Below are 19783 nucleotides of genomic sequence, written 5' to 3'. Positions count from 1 at the left end.
AGATACTTTAAAACCTTATTGGAATAGGCGAAGCGAGTTATATGAAGATTTGGATTGTGTAGCGGGGCGTCCTCGTGGAATGGAGTAGAAGAAAAGGGCAGGTTCCAGGGCAATAAAGCGTATAATCATCCAATACACACACGAGCATAAACACACCACATTTAGAGTTTAGGGTACAAAGAATATTATATAATATTAGACAGAAAACAGAGTTTAAGAAAAAGCGAGCGTCACACACGAAATTGTAAGCTTAGCGTCTAGCAGTTCTCGGAAGAAGAACATGGCGCGTCCCCAGAGACAAGATATCAGAGTGGGGAGAAAATAAATTATACTATTGGCTAAAACGCGCGGGCACGCGAACGGTTCGAGCGCGGCGAGAGCGGGCAACATAACCGTCGCTCGTGCAGTCCCTAGCTGAGCCGTCAGATGGCGCTACATACTCCCCCTCCAAGCCGCCAACACGACCCGTGGGTGGCTTGGCCACAGTGTCCCTATTTCGGTCAGTTTTAGGTCTACCCCTGGGTCTATGAGGTTGTACAGGTCGGACAATATCGCCTGGAGCGGACACAAAGGGAGTGAGATCATGAGTATGGAACTTACCCACAATCGCCTTGGTGTCACGATCTGAAACACAAAAGGTGGTAGGACTAAACACTTTCGAAATAACGTAGGGACCGTCGCGTTTAGGCATAAATTTCCTAGTCTTTCCTTGACTGGCGTTGCTGCGATGATGAGAGGCCAACAGTACTAAGTCGCCCACCTGATACTGCTTCGAGGGTCGGCGTTTGTTATCCGCATCATCCTTACGCCGGTCTTGCTGTGTTTCAGCCTTCTCCTTGACCTCTTCCCATCGGTTAATGAAGTCATTAAGGTAGGGCGTTATCTGAGGCACGTAGTTGTCTTTCGACATTATACTGCGCAGATCACGTCCAGCTTCAAATGGCGTCCTCATTTCGCGCGCGAACATCAGGTAAGCCGGGCTGCAACCAGTGCTGGAACAATTAGCACTGTTCAACGCGAAGCGAACTTGAGGCAGGAATTGAGGCCATGACCGATGGTTTTCTTGGACGAGAATAGAGAGTAACGTCTTCATATCTCTATTTTTACGTTCTGCCGGGTTGGCTTCGGCATGAAACAAGGGTATGAGGTTCTGCTTGATATTCAATATGTGCATCACCTGCTGCATCACCGCAGACACGAACTGGACGCCGTTATCTGAAACTACGCGTCGGACGAAACCGTAGCGTAAGAGATATTCTTCAATTAGAAGCTTCGCACATACCTCAGCTGTCGCCTCACTCAGCGCGTACAGCTCGATCCATCTGGTGGCGGTATCTTCGATGAGGAATATCCAACGCGCTCCCCCTATCCCTTCAGGTAGCGGTCCAAACAGGTCCATCGCCAGAACTTCTCCTCGCTGGTTTAGGACGGGCGTCTGCAACAATCCCGGTGGCTTGGTGTTGGCAGGTTTGTATTTCTGGCATTGAACGCAAGACTTGATGTGCTCCATTACAAATCGGCGCATACCTGTGAAATAGTATAGACGACGGAGGCTCTGCAACGTCCGCTCCACTCCCTGGTGTCCCGCAGTCGGCTCGTCGTGATGCTCCTTGATGACGGTGTCTCTCATCGACGCCGGAACTACCAGCTGCGCCTCCTCGGCATCAGCGTCAGCGTCGTATCTGAAAAGAACACCTTGAGACATAACAAAACCGCGGTCGGCCCAGCGAAGGTTCGCTAGCTCGTCGTCGCTCTCGATGTCGTTGATAATCTTCTTAAGATCTGGATCGTCGATTTGCTTCTGTCGCAGGTCCGACGGAGTCGTAGTAGGCATATCCACTACGGCGGAGCAAATGCCACAGTCATCTTTAGTATCTTCGTCACAAATCGGCCGGCTGAGGGTGTCAGCGACGACGTTGGCTTTACCCGGGGTATACTGGTACTGAATATTGAAGCTCTGCAGTTTCAAAGCCCACCGAGTAAGACGACCGCACGGAGACTTGAGTGTCAAAAGCCACTTGAGAGGCTGATGGTCACTTTTTACAGTGACAGGATGGCCATCCAGATAGCCTCGAAAGCGCTCTACAGCCCACACAACAGCTAAAGCTTCTCTCTCCGTGGTGGTATAATTCCTTTCAGCTGATGTCAGCAACCTGCTGGCGTACTCCAGGGGACGTTCATCATTGCCTTCTCCCTGTAACAGAACAGCACCTAAGGCATAGTTGCTGGCATCAGTTCTCAGCACAAAAGGTAACTGATAATCAGCCTGGATCAGCACCGGAGCAGTCGTGAGGAGACGCTTGAGCTCGTTGAAAGCGTGAGATTGACTGGGTCCCCACTCCCAGGACTGGTTCTTCCTCGTTAACCTCGTGAGACATTCGGCGACATGAGAGAACCTAGGTATAAATTTCCGATACCAGGAGCATGTCTGCAAGAAGGTCTTCAGATGCTTGAGGTTGGCGGGTTCCTTCATATCCAGGATAGCTGCAATCTTTGCTTCATCAGGTTTGATTCCAGCCGGAGTAATCAGGTGACCGAGGTACTTTACTTCTTCCCGGACAAAACAACACTTTTCTCTATTTGCCCGCAAGTTGAATTTATTTAGTCGGTCAAACACTCTCTGCAGGTCCTCTAGATGCTTCTCAAAATCCTCAGAAATGACCAGGAGGTCATCAAGGTAGCAAAGCAGGGTGGTGTCGCGCAGAGAAGATCCAGCTCGGAATCGATCCATTAACCTCTGGAATGTCGCAGGACTATTCTTCAGACCAAATGGCATCTTCGTGAAACGATATGTTCCTAGCTGTGTTATAAAGCTTGTCTTATCACGATCACACTCAGCGACGCTCACCTGCCAGTAGCTAGAGCGCAGGTCTATTGAGCTAATGTAGCAACCTCGTTTAGTTGACTGAAGCAGTTCATCAATGAGCGGGAGTGGATAAGTATCTGATTTGGTGACTGCATTAAGGCGGCGATAGTCCACACAGAAACGGTACGTGCCATCTTTCTTCGGGATCAGCACCACAGGAGCAGCCCATGCAGACTCACACTCTTCCACCACACCATCTTGTAACATCTTGTCCAGCTCTTGCTTCAGTATCTCTTTCTTTGCCGGAGTAAGGCGGTATGGAGGCACAGCAATGGGAGGGTGCTCACCAGTATCAATCCTGTGCTCGGCATAGGGGGTGATTTCTCCTCCTTGCCGGAAGATGTCATCATTAGCTTGGAGTAGTTCAGCAAGCTTGTCACGGTCGGCTTCACTAAGCATCACACCTTCATCCTTCTTCAGAAAGTCAGCAGAGCATATGGAGCGCTGTACTTGTGAAGTCTGCTCGAGGTGCAAGCGAAAAGCTCTCTTAGGCTCACCTGAAAAATGCCACATTTTAGTTTTAAGATCCAAGACGACTCCAGCTAAATGCAAGAAATCTATTCCAAGTAGAGTTTCGTTTCCTTGTGACTCAGGAAAAATCATAAAGTTAGTTTTAATAGTTCTGTGCTTAAGCCTCACCTCAATATTGCGAGCTTCCATCACATTCCTGGTGCAGACCTGGCCATCAGCAAGCTTCACAGTACGCAAGGATGACGTCATCGGGTATGCCTTCGCCTTAAGAATGGCATACAACGTGTGGCCGGCGATACTCTGTCGAGCGGCAGTGTCAACCAATGCACTACCATTTACACCTAAAACTTGCACATGAAAAATAGGCCGTAAAGGCTGACACAAAGGGATGAAATTATTTTCAACATGAGATGTCAAACAAACCTCTGAAACATCATTAATAGAACTCAAACTGTGAGGCAGATCCATACTCAGATTTCGATCCACATTTTTCTTACGTCTATTATCAGTATTCTCGTTATCAATGACCTTGACCTGTTGTGACCTAGTCATAGACCCAGTAGTAGCTCGATTGTAATTAATGCAATGAAATAATGACGAACTACTTAATTCAGTCGCGGAGTCGACATGGGGGCCAGAGGGGGTGAATATATCGTCATTGTTTACAATTTTGTTATGCAAATTTGAGGTTATGTTTTTCTTACCAGATTCACAATCAAGTACAGAACTGCTGATAACTTGGCTCAACTCGCTTATTGCGTTAAAGGATACAGTATTGCACTTGGTGCACTGCGACCGAATCACGCCGGGGGCTCCGCAGCCGTAGCATGATACAACCACATCACTTTTCACTTCTAATTTAGGGCAGTCATCGCGTACATGTCCCGTACGCTTGCAATACACACAATACTGTCTATTTGATTTAGCACTAGACGTAAATTCGTGTCGGGGCAGGCTAGGAGTCGCCGGCGCTGCGGGCGCGGGCGCGGACGGCGCGGCTCGCGAGTTCAATGACCGCTGCGGCGCGAACGGCGATGCGGGCGTGGAGCGCGCGGCGGACACGTTACCGGAGGCGCGCGGCGCACGCGATGTCAGGGCTCCGGCGGCGTTCTTCGGGGCATCCACGGAGTCTTCAATCTGACGAGCACGATGCAGCAGCTCGGAGAAACTCACAACTTCCTCGCGTCGTAATCGTTTACGGATATCGTGATGGAGGAGACTGTAAACCATATCTAGTTGCACTTTCTCGCTGAGATCGCCAGTAGGTATGCGGGCGAGCAGCGCTCTGGCTTTAGCAACGAAGATGTCTGTTTTTTCTTGTTCACCTTGTTCCGTAGAAAATAAAATTCTGTATATTTTGGGGGGCGGGCGGCGGTCGCCGAAAGCGCTTCGCAGATTTTCGATGGCTTCTGGCCAGGACGCGATCTGCGGCTTGACGCCTTGCCACCACGTCGCCGCTTCATGCGTGAGCAACATGGACAGGCCGCGCAGCGCGCTGCTGTCGGACACGTGAGCGCATTCTTTGTAGCTTTCCACGGCGTCTATGAACCCCTCCAAGGATTCGTTCGGCGCACCACTGTAACTTTGTTTGCAGCGGGAAAAATCGCCGGATCGGCCTTCTAGGGCGCTCGTGAAGGTCGGAGACGGAGACGACGTCATTCGTGGTACTGAATCGCTTACTCTGTTTATCAGTTTCTCGAAAGCTTCCATCTGCGATCGCTGCAGCGTCTCGAACATAGCAGTGACGTGACCAGGGCTCCAATCATGGCGGGCTTCTGTATCGTCGTCGTCGTCGAGCGATCTATTGCGGCGCGTGCGAGGCATGATGTAAAAAGCGTCGTGCAAACTGAGAAGGCGGCTTCTTGGAGTCGTGCCGCAAGTTGGGCAGCCAGTGTAGCGGGGCGTCCTCGTGGAATGGAGTAGAAGAAAAGGGCAGGTTCCAGGGCAATAAAGCGTATAATCATCCAATACACACACGAGCATAAACACACCACATTTAGAGTTTAGGGTACAAAGAATATTATATAATATTAAACAGAAAACAGAGTTTAAGAAAAAGCGAGCGTCACACACGAAATTGTAAGCTTAGCGTCTAGCAGTTCTCGGAAGAAGAACATGGCGCGTCCCCAGAGACAAGATATCAGAGTGGGGAGAAAATAAATTATACTATTGGCTAAAACGCGCGGGCACGCGAACGGTTCGAGCGCGGCGAGAGCGGGCAACATAACCGTCGCTCGTGCAGTCCCTAGCTGAGCCGTCAGATGGCGCTACAATTGCGTAATGTGGGGGCACAGATTAGTACCTCCGGAGAGTTGTAGACAGCGTATTTTGAAAATCATTCATGAACCTCACATGGGTATAGTCAAATCCAAAGCCCTAGCTCGAAGTTACGTGTGGTGGCCGGGCTTGGATGAGGCGGTGGAGGGCGCGTGCCGCGGGTGCGCGACATGCGCGGCGCAGGCCGACGCGCCGCGCGCGCCGCGCCGCGTCTGTGGCCGTGGCCCGCGCGCCCGTGGTCGCGCCTGCACTTGGATTTCATGGGTCCCATAGCGGGCAAAACATATTTAGTCGTAGTGGACGCTATGTCTAAATGGATTGAAGTGTTTAACATGACAAATATATCTGCTCAATGTTTGATTGATAAGTTAAACGAACTGTTCAGTAGGTGGGGGTTGCCGCGTCAAATCGTTACAGATAACGGTACACAATTTGCGTCTAAAAGAATTCGAATTTTTCAACAATCACAACGGAATAGAACATATTTTTACGGCCCTTATCACCCGGCTTCTAACGGATTAGCCGAAAATGCGGTCAAGACATTAAAACGAGTGGTAAAAAAGGCTATACAGGAGCGTAGGAATGTCGATAGGGCGTTGTGGGAATTTTTGATTTACTATAGAAACATCGAGCATTCAACAACAGGCCACAGCCCGGCGAAGCTTCTTCTAGGCAGGAACATTAGAACTCGTCTAGATGTCATTAAACCGGACAGGGAGGGCGCGTACGGGCGGCTCAAGAGCGTCAGCAGAAGCAATCCGCGGCAGTAGGCAAGAGTTTGGACAGGGAAGAACAAGTGTGGTACCGTCAATATTTGAAAGCGGAGAAATGGGCACCAGGCCAGATAGCAGAAGTTCTAGGACCTAGTAACTATAGGGTAGTGGGGAGCAACGGAGAAATAATGCACAGACATATTGATCAGCTACGGAAACGATCAAGTAAGGGAAGGTTATCGTTAGCGTCTGCCCCAATTAAGTTAGGAAATGATGTTTCGGAGAACCAGTCAGTTTTGAAGCAGGTCGAGCCGGGGGCCGAGTCGGAGGAGCCGGCGGGGTCCGCGAGCCCGGTGCGCGGGGCGGCGGAGCGCGCGGCGCCCGACCCTGACTCACCGGAGAACTATTATTCTCCGCCGCAAACCAGTATGCCACCATCGCCACCCCGAGCCCGCCCTGTCAGACAATGTCGTCTGACTAAGCCTAATTATAAGATCTGATAAGATAAGATATAATAGGTAATTAAATACTGTTAATAATAAGAACCTAGTATTAATAATTTAGCGTAGAGGAGTGTGATGTGGGTAGCTAGTTATACGTAAGCTTGAGTTGTGTCAGTGTCGAAATAAATGCCAATGCGAACATACGTTGTTTCTCTTGTCGCACAAACACCACAGTAGGATTAGTAGGATATAGTAGGAAGTAGGATAGTAGGATAGTAGGATAGGATTAGAAACCTTTATAAACCTTCATTAAATAGTGTAACTTAACACAAATAATTATATCTACGAATAAATTAATTTGCAGAGCCAGCCATAATTATCGGTAGGTAAGGTTGGTTCAGTCAAATAATTAATTTTGTTGGTACAGCACTAAATTTCCAGAGACTAGACCGACCATAGACCAACTTCGGTGAGGAAAAAATTATCATGTCAATTTGACAAATATCACGGATTTTCGTCTTTCAATTAATTCTATAAAATAAACATATTTACACGATTATTTAATGATAAAATGATTGTTAAAAACAGTGGTGAGCTCATTGAGATGTGAATATGATCGGGATTGGCGTTCAATGTAAGTAAACTACGGAGTAATCGTGAAAAATTGCTTTGTTTACACAATTGATTTTTTCCATTGAAAGTATTTAGGCGTAGTGTGTGTCTTTCTATAGGTACGTGTATGTATGTATGTAAACTCTTTATTGTACAAAATAAGTAAACAAACACAGATGACAAACAATGAAATATATGTACAAAGGCGAACTTATCCCTTTAAGGGATCTCTACCAGTCAACCTTTGAGTGGATGAGAGGAGCATTCAGTCAGGGACAGACAAAAAGTGAGTTTAAAAAATTAAAATAGATAGTGGAAGCTACAATACATTGCTTTAAATAATATAATACACAAATTTATAAAAGAATCCTAACATAAAAATACACCTACTATATACAAATATACAAACAAAATAAGAATAATACGTACCAATACAATAAGCAAAAATAATAATAATAACAATAATAATAGTTAAAATAAACATACGTGGATTAAAAATATAAGTTCAGGGGTGATTCATCAATATTATGTATTTTATATAGAATAGTTATTTTTGTTGGTATCTTGTTGCCTAGGTGACGATTGTCTTCGTGGCCTGATCATTGCGGGTTATTAGTTATTGACAAATAAATAACTTATGCAGTGTAAACCTGTGTTACGTATACATTATATTATTATGATTTCTGAAACGCATAATAAATATATACATGTAGGTAAACCGTGTCAAACAAGCTTATTACTTGGGGTTGTCCACGACATTAATAAATCAGAACTCATATCAAGAGGTGCATAGAAAAAAATATGAATTATGTCGTTTATGGCTGCCATTGATACCTTTTATGAAGTTCTGAATTGTGAATTTAATAAAAAAAAACTGAAAACGCTAAGAGATAGGACGTAGGAAGGTACTTGAGTCTTGCATGTTTGTATGTATTTAAGTATATGTGTATGTATGTCTACCCTACCCGTTGTTTAGCACCCATAGAACAAACGTGGCTTAGTTTGGGGCTGGGTCAATTGGTGTAATTTACGAGAAGATATTATTATTTCATTCATTGTATATCATTTCATTATCGTCAAACAGTTCAATTATTTGATGATCAATATTATTTTCCAGTGATTATAATTAATGTTTAGGAAGCTATTTCTGTATTGTTTGGTGATTCAGTTTTAGTGACACATCTATTATTTTGGAACCCAATATAATTATTTGATGATTAATATTATTTTCGAGTAATTTTTAAATAATATTTCGGTAACCGTTTTAATATTATTTGGTGATACAATTTAGGTGAAAGATCTACTATTTTAGGAACAAATATTATTTATGGTCGCTGAAAACGCATTTATAATAATTATCAATAAAATCATACCCATTAATAATTACTATTTATTTATAGTCATTTAAGGTAAATAGGTACAAGACAACCAACATATTGATTCGTCTTGTAACTATAAAATTTAACAATAGTTTAGTCCATGAACAATAATTTGTTAAGTGAAGTCGGCGGTGGACATTAGCAGCAGGGGCATCGGCAGCTAACGACTCGGTCGCATGCCGGTTAAACTCCGCAGCCTAAGGGGCTGTTTCACCGTCCATTGATTAGTGTTAACTGACGGTTAAATGTGATGCCGTCTCCGTCTATTCAAACAAAGCAAATAGAGACGGCATCACATTTAACCGTCAGTTAACACTAATCAATGGATGGTGAAACAGCCCCTAAATGTTTGGTTGTGTTTTTGTTTCTTCTTTCTTGTGACAATACAATAAGGAGTAAGTAGATATGTATACCTACATAAAACTACATATTATAACAGTATAGATATACTGTATCGTCAGGTTAAAATTTCCAAAAAAAATACATTTCATGTGGTATCCTACCAACTAGGTATAATATTATATGTAAATGCCAAAGTTTAAGTGCATTAAAACGGCTGGTCGGATTTAGATGAAATTTGGTATGCAGATAGATACGATATTCCCACTGAATCAAGATGTAAGTGTAAACGAAAACTACGACATGGTTTTTTTGGAACTCTTATGGAAATTTAGGGGACACCTCGGAATTTCAAATCGACTGCCAGATAGAGTGCGGTTAAAGTAAGACTTGCAATACGGTATTTGACAACTCCTGATTTTGCCATATCTTAATATTATTATGAAAATATAGATATACAGATAGTGTTCAGCGAAGAGAAAATTTAAATCGGTTGAAAATTGGATTTATAGTGATTTTTTGAAAAATCTATATACCTGTCTCTTTCTCAAACGCTTTTCTCTATGCAGCAAGTATGGCGGTACTGGCGTGTGACGTCACATGCCAGTATGTCTTTCTCTGTCTAATCTTGAATTTCAAACCTTTATAACTTTGGTATTTGTAAAGGTAGCTTAAAAATTGTTTTTCTATTCGATAACAGGCATTGTGTAGTTTTAATTTATAAAACATATACAAAATAGTCAAATAAAGGACAACGAAATTGAACGACAAAAACGTACGAAAAAATGTATGAAGAAAAAGATGATATATAGGTAATTAATTTTTTTTTTATTCGATTGGAAGGCAAACGAGCAAGTGGGTCTCCTGGTGGTAAGAGATCACCACCGCCCATAAACATCTGCAACACCAGGGGTATTGCAGATGCGCTGCCAACCTAGAGGCCTAAAATGGAATACCTCAAGTGCCAGTAATTTCACCGGCTGTCTTACTCACCACGCCGAAACACAACAGTGCAAGTACTGCTGCTTCACGGCTGGATTAGCGAGCAAGATGGTGGTAGCAATCCGGGCGGACCTTGCACAAGGTCCTACCACCCGCAATTAGTAATAACGGACAAATTCCAGATAAATTAATAGGTGTTTACCTATTTGGTTGGTTGAAAAGGAACATTCAGGGTGTCGTCTTGCGGTGTGACTCGTTAAGTCGTTGTTTCCGGGACACAATGAGAGGCGGGGGTTATCGACGGCGGCGATGGTGCGCATGTGCGCCGCCGGCGCCCCGGAGTCTCGCTGGTGCCGTACTAACGCCCGCGACCACTCAGACCGATGCCAGTTCATTCGCGCGGCTCGGAACCACCAGACGCAACCTTAACAGGTGCAACACAATGCCCCACGCGATACTATCAACCTGTAAAAACGACATGAACATTTGACGTACGTTTACTTTTCAAGCCAATGCTTTTTCAAGTCTTGCCACACTATCCAGAACATATTTACCTATTTGCGTCAAACTAATTGCCCCTGTCCCTTGTTCTAGGTCTGATCAAGCTTGCATTGCAATCCTCTTTATAAGTCATAGGTGAGTATATCTGACAGTTGTTCATTAGTTCTTGATCACAGTATTATTTTCCTGGAAGTTTTATAGCACAATTATTATTTTTCTGTTTATTTACACATATGTTAATGTAAAATGACCCTCATAGTCTACATTTCTTCGCACAAATATTTTAAACATGATTTTTTTTAATCAGTAATCAATCAGCTACCAATTTTTCTAATTCAGTAATTGATAGCGGTCACGTTGAAGTCTGATACGAGGGGTGATCCAAAAGTAATGATAATTGATTACGAGCCCCAATGCAAAAGAGTTCGTCTACTAGTAAAACTGAAAGTAACGTTTGTTTTAAATTGAAATATAGATTAGTGCCTAATACTAGTCTAGGACCTTTCAGGGAGGGCTTGAGAAGGATGTGGCTTACACCTTCTCCTTAAACATTTGAGGATATTCCTTTGTTTTATATTCGTATGTATAATATGTATTATGGTTATATACATATATATAGTAGTTTATTGATTTATTTATATTGTATTTTATGTATTATATTGATTGTAAAGTAGCTTCCACTATTTTTGACTCATAAACTCACTCTTTGTCGGACCCTAACTGGTTACTCCTCTCATCTACTCACAGGTTGACTGGTAGAGATCCCTTAAAGGGATAAGTGCGCCTTTGTACAAGTATCTCAAAGTTTGTTAATTGTGTTTTGTTTCTTTTCTTTTGTACAATAAAGAGTTTACATACATACATACATACTATTTTTAGTGTAATAAAAAATACTAGGTACTTTATTACTTCATAATCTTTATTTCCTATACAGTATTAATTAATAAAAATCTTATTTTATTATCCTAAAAATAATTCTTCTACCGTTGTCCACGCATAAAAGTTCGGCTACCGTAGTAAGTCCCGCGCTCTAGATTAAATGAATTTCAAACCTTTATTTAAGACCGACTGTTTAGTGTATAGACATAGAGTAACTAAGTGTGGAGGAGTGTCATGTGGGTAACTGTATAATAAACATACATTCTTGTCAATGTGTGGGTGGTTTCTCAGTCTGAATTAAACAGCCTAACGAATACGTTGTGTTCCCATAGATCTTCCCTTAGTACGTTACGTGTCCAAACTGTCCAAATACCTAGACTGCTTGAACACATAACAGGTACCATGAGGCAGAAAGTCAGGAAACTGGCCAAAAATGAATAATTTTAGTTTTTTTACCATTTATTTTGGTTTCTGTAGATATTCATGTACAAAAAATCAAAATGAAATATATCAAATATATAAAGTGATAGGTAGTTAGTTCTTGTATTTACAGCCATTATTAAAGAAATCAAATCGTCATCCTCGTCATGTCCGACCTGCTGCGATGCTATGGCGTTTTTTCAATAATAATTAAAAATAAATAATTAAAGCATTTTGTGCATATTATTTGTGCGTTTAAGAAAAAAAAAACACCTCGTAAAAGTCTCAAATGGCGCATTCTCATTGGTCAATTTAATTTCACACGATGCAGATTACTTCGGATTAGTCCAATTGTCGTTTCAGCACGCCGGGAATGAAATTCAAAAATTATGTCCTATAAAGTCCTATCGTATAATGAAGTACATATATTGATACGACCTATTTGTTTTCGTTATTTGTTACATTGTTGTCGTGTTTTGCGAGCCATAAATGAGTCAGCTGTCAAATTAGACGGAGAGCGGACTGCAAAATTTCGTATCTACTTGATACCCCGATGAAACACACAATGATTTCCCATAAAACTGACGCTGAGTCCGAATTGGATAGTCTGCCGCGGCGGAACTTGCCGAAAGTACCAAAAAAATAGTCACTTCCGGTGCGAAAAAAGGGGCGTCATTTAACCCATCTGATACTGAAATAATAGTCATGGCATGAGTTAAGAATTTACTGGTAGATACAGAAAAAGCGAAATGTCAGTATTTTTTGTGCCGGAAGTGCTCAGCAGACGCTCCCAAAGGTGACCACCAGAGGACCCCTAGATATACCCATCTGATACCAGCATGAAACCAATTTCAGTCGGTAGGTATGAACCTTCATTTCAGGAATATATAAGTCTGCCAAGGCTGTTTCTGCAGAAACACCTTGACATAAGAGATTATGTGAGCAACCTCTACTCCGCGCAATATATACATTTCAATTTCCATAAATTCCGACAAAGCTGAATTTTGGTGGAGACCTTAAGTACACCATTAGGAATAAAGTGTCTAAAAGTCCTCATTGATCCCATGTGTACGTTACATTGGGCAAATATAATCAGTCATATGTGCATTAAAACATCCTGCACATTTCAAAAACATACTGGCTGAATGAACTTTCCGCTATCTCCCGCGCGGCGGCGCCACCAGTGAGTCTCGCAAATTCGACAGCTCAAAATGTATGCCGGCCGGCGCGCGCTCTTTCAATTTATTTATAAAAAACTGAAAGTGCTGTAATTGTGTCGTAAATGTGTCCCTGGGACTGAGGAATAGAGCCAATACAAACTGTAAGTGAAACCTATATCTTGCCCAATTCGGTTTTGCTAATTATTTCAGTCCAGTTTTAGCTCACTCAAGGAAAACATGAGTGAGTTGATCACTCCATTAAAGTCGTTAACTTTAGGTATGTCTACGGGACTATAAATAAGCTCCTTGAACATCGGAATTTCGAGAATACCTTCAGCTTCAGGTCTTGTAGCTCCAGTCTCCAGTTTTTTAAGGTACTAAGGTACTGTTTTATGTCTAATATCTATACTTATAATTGGCTCAGGGTGACTTCGTCCACTCCACAGTCGCATTTCATCACCTTCTTAAATTGTCCACAGTGTCATGTCGTCAGCCTACAATTCCTAACTCGTCCACTGTCTAATATCGTTAATATCCCATTTTTTCTGCATTCCTATTTCGACCACAGTGCCAACTCGTCCGCTTTCTTTTATTAACCACGGTAGTAGTGGGTCTGCAGTGCCGACTTAAACTCACAACTTGACATATAAAAACACATTACATCACAACAAAAATACAATACAAACATTAATAGAAGAAGAGAGAGATATTAGAGACGTTCACATTTACCAGACGTATATATATATAACTTTTATTTAAGTTGCCCAAAATCGGACTTACAGCGAGAAGAGCAGAAAACCATTTCCAACAATTTGACTTTGAATCCCTACTTAGTAACTTGTAGGTCGGTGCAAGGCTAGTGAGAAATTAATGAATATGGCGAGAGTCGTAAGTCTGAATCTAATATTCGCGGCTTAAGAGATTGAAAATTAATGTGTAAGTATCCTAAAATTCTTTGTCTTTGATGCCGAATAATGTCAGTCTACAGCGTGCCTACTGTAGAGCAGAGGTAAGAAGCGAGTCGTAGCAAAAAATGTTTGCGACAGCTGGTAGAGAGACATTTTGATCAAGGCTGGTTGAGTTTTTTTATTCGTTTTTTTTGGAGGTTCGTCTTTGTGTACGAACACCTGCCGCCGCGGCGCCGGCATCTTCGAGCCGCCATAACTATGCGCTCTTGTTGTAACGCGTTTTAAATGTTTAATTCGTCTTTTACCTGATTCAGAACAGGGTTGCATTGTAACTCGTACGATTAAAACCAATTGATCGTACGATTCTCCGTATAAAGATTGCTTTAAATGCCAGGTTTATATCGAATACATACCATATCGTCAATTTAAATTATCAGTTTTAAAACGTAGGTGACTTCGTTTCCGACTTTCAGAAGTTGTCACTTGTTTGCAAATTACTGGTACATTACCCACGTCACTGAAGGAATACAGAATAATACAGAAAGTTTCAGCTTTGAGATTGGTGTTGGTAACCCTTTGGGGCGGCGAGTCGCGAATTGCGAGTCGCACCTGCGGAGATGTCAGTGACCCCGTCACCTGCTGCCTCCGCCTGCTGCCAGCGCAGACGCCCGTACGCTGGCCCTGAAATTTCCTTTACGCAATTCTAAAGCCATGCTTTTATAGTACATTGTGCATTAAGGGGCGTAAGAAGGGGATTACTAACGAGAATAATAGAAGCTCGACGCCGGAGGCGGAGGGCTTTTAATGACTCGACTTTGTAATCCCCTTACGGCCCGTAACAATGATTTTCGTCACATTACGAGGAAAAAAAAATGCAAAAAATGAAATTATTGTTTGTCCAATCCAAACACTTCACAGCTCGGCAATAGAAAGACGCTAAAAAAACCACTGAATAAAATGATGGCTACCCGCCAATACAGGGGACTACAACAAAATTCTAAAATCGAAATACGTATCTCTCACTTCTCGTATTAATAGTACATTGTGCATTAAGGTGTAAGAAGGGGATTACTAACGAGTCTATTAGAGGAACGGCGCCGGAGGGTTTTTATTGACTCGAGTTTATAATACCCTTACGGTTCGTGATACATACAACGATTTTCATCACATTGCAAGGAAAAAATGTAAAGGGGGCTACAACAAAATTCGAAAAATGAAGTTCGTGTCGTACCGTCCCTCACTCTCGTATAAAATAATATTTGTATCAGCAAAACGATATGGACTTCTATTTTCGAATTGCGTAGTAGCCCCCCTGTCACTTTTTTCGCGTCGTCTATCATAGATAATGCTAAGATAATTATTCCAACATGCTAAAAAATATATTTACTAAAATTACTGCATAACAATTTGATAAAAATTTAAAATATAAAAATACTTAACGAAGCTTCATGATGCGTGGAAATTTTTTATGGTGTCAAATTGGGTTAAGTTTTATAGATGTAAATAAAACGGTGGCTGACTTGAAACCTCTTTAGTCGGTGGTGTCGGGAGTAACGTGGTGTTGCAGATGTTTATGGCCGGTGGTGATCTCTTACCATCAGGAGACCCACTTGCTCGTTTGCCATCCAGTCGAATAAAAAAAAATACTTACTTACTTTTTAAAACTAAAGTCATAACTCCCTTGAGAAGAAAAACTATACGTAAATCCATAATTCCCGCGGGAACAATTGAGGCCATTGTTTTTTAGTATACAGGCATGGAATAACATCCTTGACGAGCAAATATTCCTTACATTATGCGTATTTAGTTATGCGAATTAATGTTTACGAATGAGGGCTATCGCGTATGAATTCGCCCCTAGAGGCGCTAGTGTAGCGTGAGGTCTCCGAAATGTCAAATCTCATAGTTTTTGGGTGAGCTATGCGGGTTTATTTATAATTAGAATAATTTTGTGAATATTTTGCAATATCTGAAATTAATTATGGCAAATATGCGTTCCGGGGCAATGAATGTCTGTGTTTTGAGACAGTTTTAACATTTTGTCCCAACTCGTCACTTGCACGATCTCCTTCCCGCGGCCGTCTTTCGCCCGCACACTACCACGGTTTGCTGTATGCGTACGATGCGAGCGTTGCGGAAACTATAAACACATCTTGATCGTTGTACATTTTCCGCCGTAGTAAACCTAAGAAAAAAAATATTGTGATATAAATATTTTCATTTCTTAACAAAATAAGTTATTTTATTACAAGCTTTTTTCCTTATTAGTAGGTATGGATAAAATTTTGGAAGCTAAACTTGACTAAATATGTGGCGTTATCTGGGAAAAGGTACCTTGTTGTCGGTTCTAGTTTCCGAGATAATCGCGTTTAAAGTAAAATGTCGAAAAAAAACACATTTTTTATTTTTTTATTTTATATTAATAAGCAGGAGAGATGTGCCGATTTTTAGTCTAAGTGTTAAGATATCTGTTCGAAACCGCCACAATTAGTGTCCAAGTACAGGGTCCGCAGTCCAAACCCATCCAACTGCGCAGAGGAGTGGGACAAGGAGATTTCATATCTCAATGCGGTTGTGTTATTTTATTACAGAGTTCCTATGGCCACCTTCTAGCTTCATCACTAGATCAGCTCCAGGTCATATTGCGTTGTCATCGGACTTATACATCAATATCATATCATCAGCATCATCAGCCTATAGCAGTCCACTGCTGGACTCCCCCAATGAGCGCCATTGCGCCCTGTCCTCGGCTGGACGCGTCCAGCTTCTACCAGCAGCCTTTCGCAGATCGTGACTCAACCTGGCTAGAGGGCAATCTACACTACGTTTACCAAAACGTGGTCTCCACTCAAGAACTCGTTTACTCCAGCGGTTGTTGGTTCTTCTTAGATAGAATGACCAGCACACTGCCACTTCAACTTGCAGATTCTCTGAGCTATGTCGACGATCCTATTTCTATGTCGGATACTTTCAATACAAGATGGACCATGTTTGTGGACTACATTGAAAAATAAATTTACATTTTGACCACTTGCTTTGCAATTCATACTCATTTTCATGTAATGAATATGTCACTGGTTACATGTTTTAGAACATTTTTACTGCAGCTGGGATTACTATTTGCTTGCGGTGTGTACGTAACTACGTGAGGCTCGTTTTAAAACATGGAATATATATCCCAATTAAATAGGCTTGATGCTGACAACGTTATACACGTATTATTATTATTATTATTATGTAGGGTTTACTAATCAATGGGTAATTATAGTAGCGGGATCGATATATAAGCCAGGCGCCGCGCCGAGCTGCCGCCCCGCGCGCTTGCATCCTGGCCTGGCTCGTCCTTGTAGCTGTTATCCGGTTAATCGAGTCATATTTGTATTCACACTATTAATTTTACCATCTTCTTCATTATAACGACAAAAAAGCACCGCATTTTATTTAATTTTTTTGCGAAATGTTCTGTTCAATTTGACAACAACTGATCTCATTTTCTTTATCTAACGTAGTACAACTGCTAAGTGCAGTCCTCTTACGAATAGCTTACAATGAAAGAGCCAAAGCATATTCTTTGTATATTTTTGTAGAATGCTTGTGTATGTAGTTTGTGGTAGTGCCTCTTATTGTAATAAGGCACTCTTACGTGAATACTCTGAACAACTTGCGACAGTCAGAATGGGGACTCGCAATCTTGAGCACCTCAGCAAGTACCATGTTGAATAACAACGCTACCTTCACTTGTTAATGGTTCTATTTTAGTATTTTACGTAGACGAATTCCACTCCGTACTATTACCATCTCAATATTTTACGATTGTTTGCAATAAATAACATATACGTTACGCAGTTGAAATCGTTTTCATTACATCAAAAAAGTTGATAACTACCACTTAACGCATTTTTTCTTAGCCTGTGGTCGTACTAGACCCCTAGGGGCCCGTGATCCTAAAAAGTTTTTTAGGGATCTACAGATCATAGTAAGCAGGCGCTAAAGACTAAGGAGTCCGGCTTTAAAAAAGGTTGGGAAACACCTGACAGTTGCATTTTAGGGTTCCGTATAGAAGACATAAGGAACCCTGACAGTTTTGTCATATCCGTTCTCTGTCCGTCCGTCCATCTGCGGCTGAGCTTAGTAGTATTGTACATATTAATTACACCTAAAAAGTGATAAAAGGACCCCCTCAACAAGTAGGGAAATTTTTTTTTGCTCATCTAAACCCATAGTGGGGGGTACCGTAAAAACATTTTCGTTAAACAGGTATGTTTGCGTAAGTACATTAGAAATACGTTAATATTAGGCTTTAAAGTGGTAATGTTTCCTACAACTATCAACAAATTGCAACCGCAATTTTATCCACCAACCGTTGGCTTAAAGAAATGGGATATATTGTAGTAGGCATAATAGGTTTAGTCGATCAAAAATACTGAATATTTGCCTCACATTAGTACTGAACCCTACACTGCGTGTGACCCGATAAACACTTGCCCGGTTTTTAGGGTTCCGTAGCCAAAATGGCAAAAACGGAACCCTTATAGTTTCGCCATGTCTGTCTGTCCGTCCGCGGCTTTGCTTAGGGACTATCAATGCTAGAAAGCTGTAATTTTGCACGAATATATATGTAAAGTATGCCGACAAAATTTTACAATAAAAAACAAAAAAGTTTTTTTTTACAGTATTTCCCATAGACGTATTTGTAAAGTGGGGGTGTTTTTTTTTTCTCATCCAACCTTATAGTGTGGGGTATCGTTGGATAGGTCTTTTAAAACCATTAGGGGGTTGCTAAAAGGATTTTTCGATTCAGTGAAATGTTTACAAAATATTCAATATTACCTAAAGTGCAAATTTTCCTTAAAATCGAGCGCTAATGAACTTCGCTATAAACAACATTTTTTACCAGTTTTGAAGCTAGTTTATGAAAAGTTGTATGCAAAGCACGAGAGTAAATTAACTATCTCATGTGCTTCCGGCGAGAACCGAATCTTACTCTAGAACCCGAAGTATATGTTCGAAATTGCACTGTACGTAATATTTTGTAAATTAGGTAAAAGATAAATAGGAACGGATAATCACACAGAAATTACGCTTATATAAATATTATTGATTATTATTATGCACAACCCGATGAGTAATTTTTAAGTTAGGTACCTACTACATAATTATATGCAATTTTATTTCACACATCATTTTAAATATCAATTTAATTTCCACATTTTATGTGTACATTTTGTATGAAAAACCCCCTCCCCTATTGAAGTCGCCAACACTATACGGATCATTTTAAATTGTGACCAGCCATATTTTTAGTCTAGAAATAAGGAAGTCTTATAGAAACTCCCCCCTAATAAAATAAGTCGAAAGCTACTTCTTTCTTTATTTACTTCATAATGCTGAGTCCAGAAATGAGAAAAATTCCATACAATCTTTACCCCCCATTTTACCCCTTTAGGGGTAAGTAATTATATCCATTTCACCTCCACAGATAAGTTTTCATTGTAATCGAGAACTTATATACCTATTTTCATATCTCTAAGGCCAGAAATGAGAAACTTTACCCCCCATTTTACCCTTTTAGGAGGAATTATATCCATTTCACTTATAGTTTTTGGGTGAGCTACGCGGGTTTATTTATAATTTGAATAATTTTGTGAATATTTTGCAATATCTGAAATTAATTATGGCAAATATGCGTTCCGGGGCTTTGAATGTCTGTGTTTTGAGACAGTGTTGTCTTTCGGAAACCTTTGTCCTCCCTTTTTTCCGAACAAAGCGGGGACTATGCAACACTCTGGCATGCTCGATATTTTTATGGTACGGTTTTAAGGTGTATTAAATATGATTTTAATCTAAACTTTGTTTTCACGCCCGTAATAATA

General features: G+C 41.4%; 2 protein-coding genes across 4 annotated transcripts in view; one reads left to right on the top strand and one right to left on the bottom strand.

The window, feature by feature from the left end:
* The window catches only part of HnRNP-K (Heterogeneous nuclear ribonucleoprotein K), an 84637-nt gene that overhangs the window by 36518 nt on the left and 28336 nt on the right, over positions 1-19783 (top strand). Inside the window, exons 1-2 of one of the 3 annotated variants that reach the window (XM_074097428.1) lie at positions 10426-10533; positions 10637-10678. The exons of 1 other annotated variant lie outside the window; for it this stretch is intronic. The gene's annotated coding sequence lies outside the window, so the exon portion shown is untranslated. Of the gene's footprint in view, positions 1-10425; positions 10534-10636; positions 10679-19783 lie in introns of those variants that run through there. One more of the 3 variants, XM_074097429.1, reaches the window with a different exon arrangement.
* On the bottom strand, positions 103-5757 carry LOC141434921 (uncharacterized). The gene has a single exon (XM_074097409.1). It carries the CDS (start codon positions 5318-5320, stop codon positions 332-334), a length of 4989 nt encoding a protein of 1662 aa, XP_073953510.1. The 5' UTR covers positions 5321-5757; the 3' UTR covers positions 103-331.

The sequence above is a fragment of the Choristoneura fumiferana genome, chromosome 14, assembly GCF_025370935.1.
Source record: "Choristoneura fumiferana chromosome 14, NRCan_CFum_1, whole genome shotgun sequence".
In the NCBI taxonomy this organism is placed as follows: Eukaryota; Metazoa; Arthropoda; class Insecta; order Lepidoptera; family Tortricidae; genus Choristoneura; species Choristoneura fumiferana.
The sequence above is the reverse complement of the archived record's forward strand: the minus strand, read 5'-3'. Positions and strand labels throughout refer to the sequence as shown.

Excerpts from the sequence above, each read along its gene's own strand:
- LOC141434921 (XM_074097409.1), bottom strand. The coding sequence starts at position 5,320 with ATGCTCGTGTGTGTATTGGATGATTATACGCTTTATTGCCCTGGAACC.